This window comes from Papilio polytes, unplaced genomic scaffold, assembly GCF_000836215.1.
Source record: "Papilio polytes unplaced genomic scaffold, Ppol_1.0 DF823288.1, whole genome shotgun sequence".
NCBI lineage: Eukaryota > Metazoa > Arthropoda > Insecta > Lepidoptera > Papilionidae > Papilio > Papilio polytes.
Genome location: NW_013525916.1, coordinates 1697025 through 1698685, shown reverse-complemented (window position 1 = coordinate 1698685; position 1661 = coordinate 1697025). Strand labels below are relative to the sequence as shown.

Genomic DNA, 1661 nt, shown 5'->3' with positions numbered 1-1661 from the left:
GCTCTTCGGCCTCGCCAACATGACCTGCTGCCTGCTCGTCATGCTCGTCTACGTCGCCATCGAGACCCGCAGCTGGGTGCGTTGCTCTCCTGCTCATACACCTGTCAATGTCACTCTGCTGTTCGCCAAATTATTATTCACTCACTGATAACGTATCTTTTTAATGGTACAAGATTTTTTGAAATCAGCCTAGTAGTTTTTGACTTATTTCAATACATAAAAAATCCAAAAATACAAACTTTCCTCTTTAAAATATTAGTATAGATTGTATTTTGGTGAGGATTATTACGTTGTAACAATTCAATTATTGTCTAAAACTACTATGCACTTAGACCTGCTTAAGAGCTATTTTATCTAAAATTATGTTTTTTTTAAAGTCCTCCAATACATTTCGTATTGTATTACATGCAGCAATTCGATATGAAACTTGTAAGTGGTAGTGTTTCAGTGTGTGTACAGCACAGTGTGAGCACAGGTACTAAATATATAGATTCAATATAATTTTTTTTGAATCTACAAAACTACACTGATTGGAAGCACTATTTTAGCCCACTGATATAAAATCACGGATATTAATAAAGATATCCGTATTTTTATATCATAACTATGTTAACTTTAAGGTACTAGCTTTCAAACAAACATAAATAGCCCATGTGTTCTTCCAGACTATGCTCTACATCATGGAGATCCGTTCAGCAGTTTACTTTACAACCTCTTACAAACATCCATCCATCTAAACTTTTGCATTTATATTAGTAAGATAGTAATGATATGTGAACGAGAAGAGATGGATGGATTGCATGAAAGGTGACATGAGCAAAAAGGGAGCGATGACTGAGATGACATATGATAGAGTTTGGTCGAGGACAAAAACCTGTTGCGTATGGGTGTAGGATAAGGAGAAAGTTGATGATGAGTAATGGTATGTGTTGTCAGACGGTGATCCACGTGGTGGCGCTGTCCGGCTCGCTGATATCGTTCTTCGTGCTGACGCTGATGTACCAGTCCGTGTGCGTGTCCTGCTTCAACCTGCCCTCCACCTACCGCGTCATGCACCACGCCCTCGCCGACCCCATGTACTGGCTGCTCATGCTGCTCACCACCGTCGCCGCGCTCGCGCCCAGGTACTCACACACACATAACTGACGTGCCTCTCTTTCACACTATTTTAACGTATCTCTCTTTCACATGCACTATTTAAACGAGTCTCACTTACACACACAATTTAAATGTGTGTGTATATCTTTAACACACAACTCAAAGATCAAGTTTGGTACGAGATTCAATTCACTTACATGCTATAGTTAGTAGTGACCAAAGACATTTAAATATTATATAGACGAGACAGTGAACAATTTTTTTAAACAGTACATTCCCTGAAAGGTACTATATCAGTTTCATCAGTCAAACTTAATGCCACCTTTTGTCTTTGTATTAAAGTACTTGTAATGAAACATTTTACAAAATTATGATAAGCTTAAATATGATTAATTATACTGACATTTGATTTTGTGGACATCAACAAATTGTTTGAATAGCAAAGTCAACTATGCCACCTCTATATATTTGAAAGTCTATGGTTGTGACGTGTTTCCAATTCCAACAATGTTGTCTTTGGAGATAAGTGAGAGATATGTGTCGTGTACAGGCTGGCGTGGCAC

The 1661-nt window shown here is 38.2% G+C and overlaps 1 protein-coding gene across 1 annotated transcript in view; it reads left to right on the top strand.

Annotated features, from left to right (window-relative positions):
- The first annotated feature begins 6 nt into the window (after window positions 1-6).
- LOC106104961 (probable phospholipid-transporting ATPase VD) overlaps window positions 7-1661 on the top strand; it is a 2281-nt gene continuing 626 nt past the window's right edge. Inside the window, exons 1-3 of the mRNA XM_013285155.1 lie at window positions 7-76; window positions 937-1124; window positions 1649-1657. Of these exons, the coding sequence (XP_013140609.1) occupies window positions 20-76; window positions 937-1124; window positions 1649-1657 (254 nt within the window). The 5' untranslated portion in view covers window positions 7-19. The remainder of the gene's footprint in view (window positions 77-936; window positions 1125-1648; window positions 1658-1661) is intronic.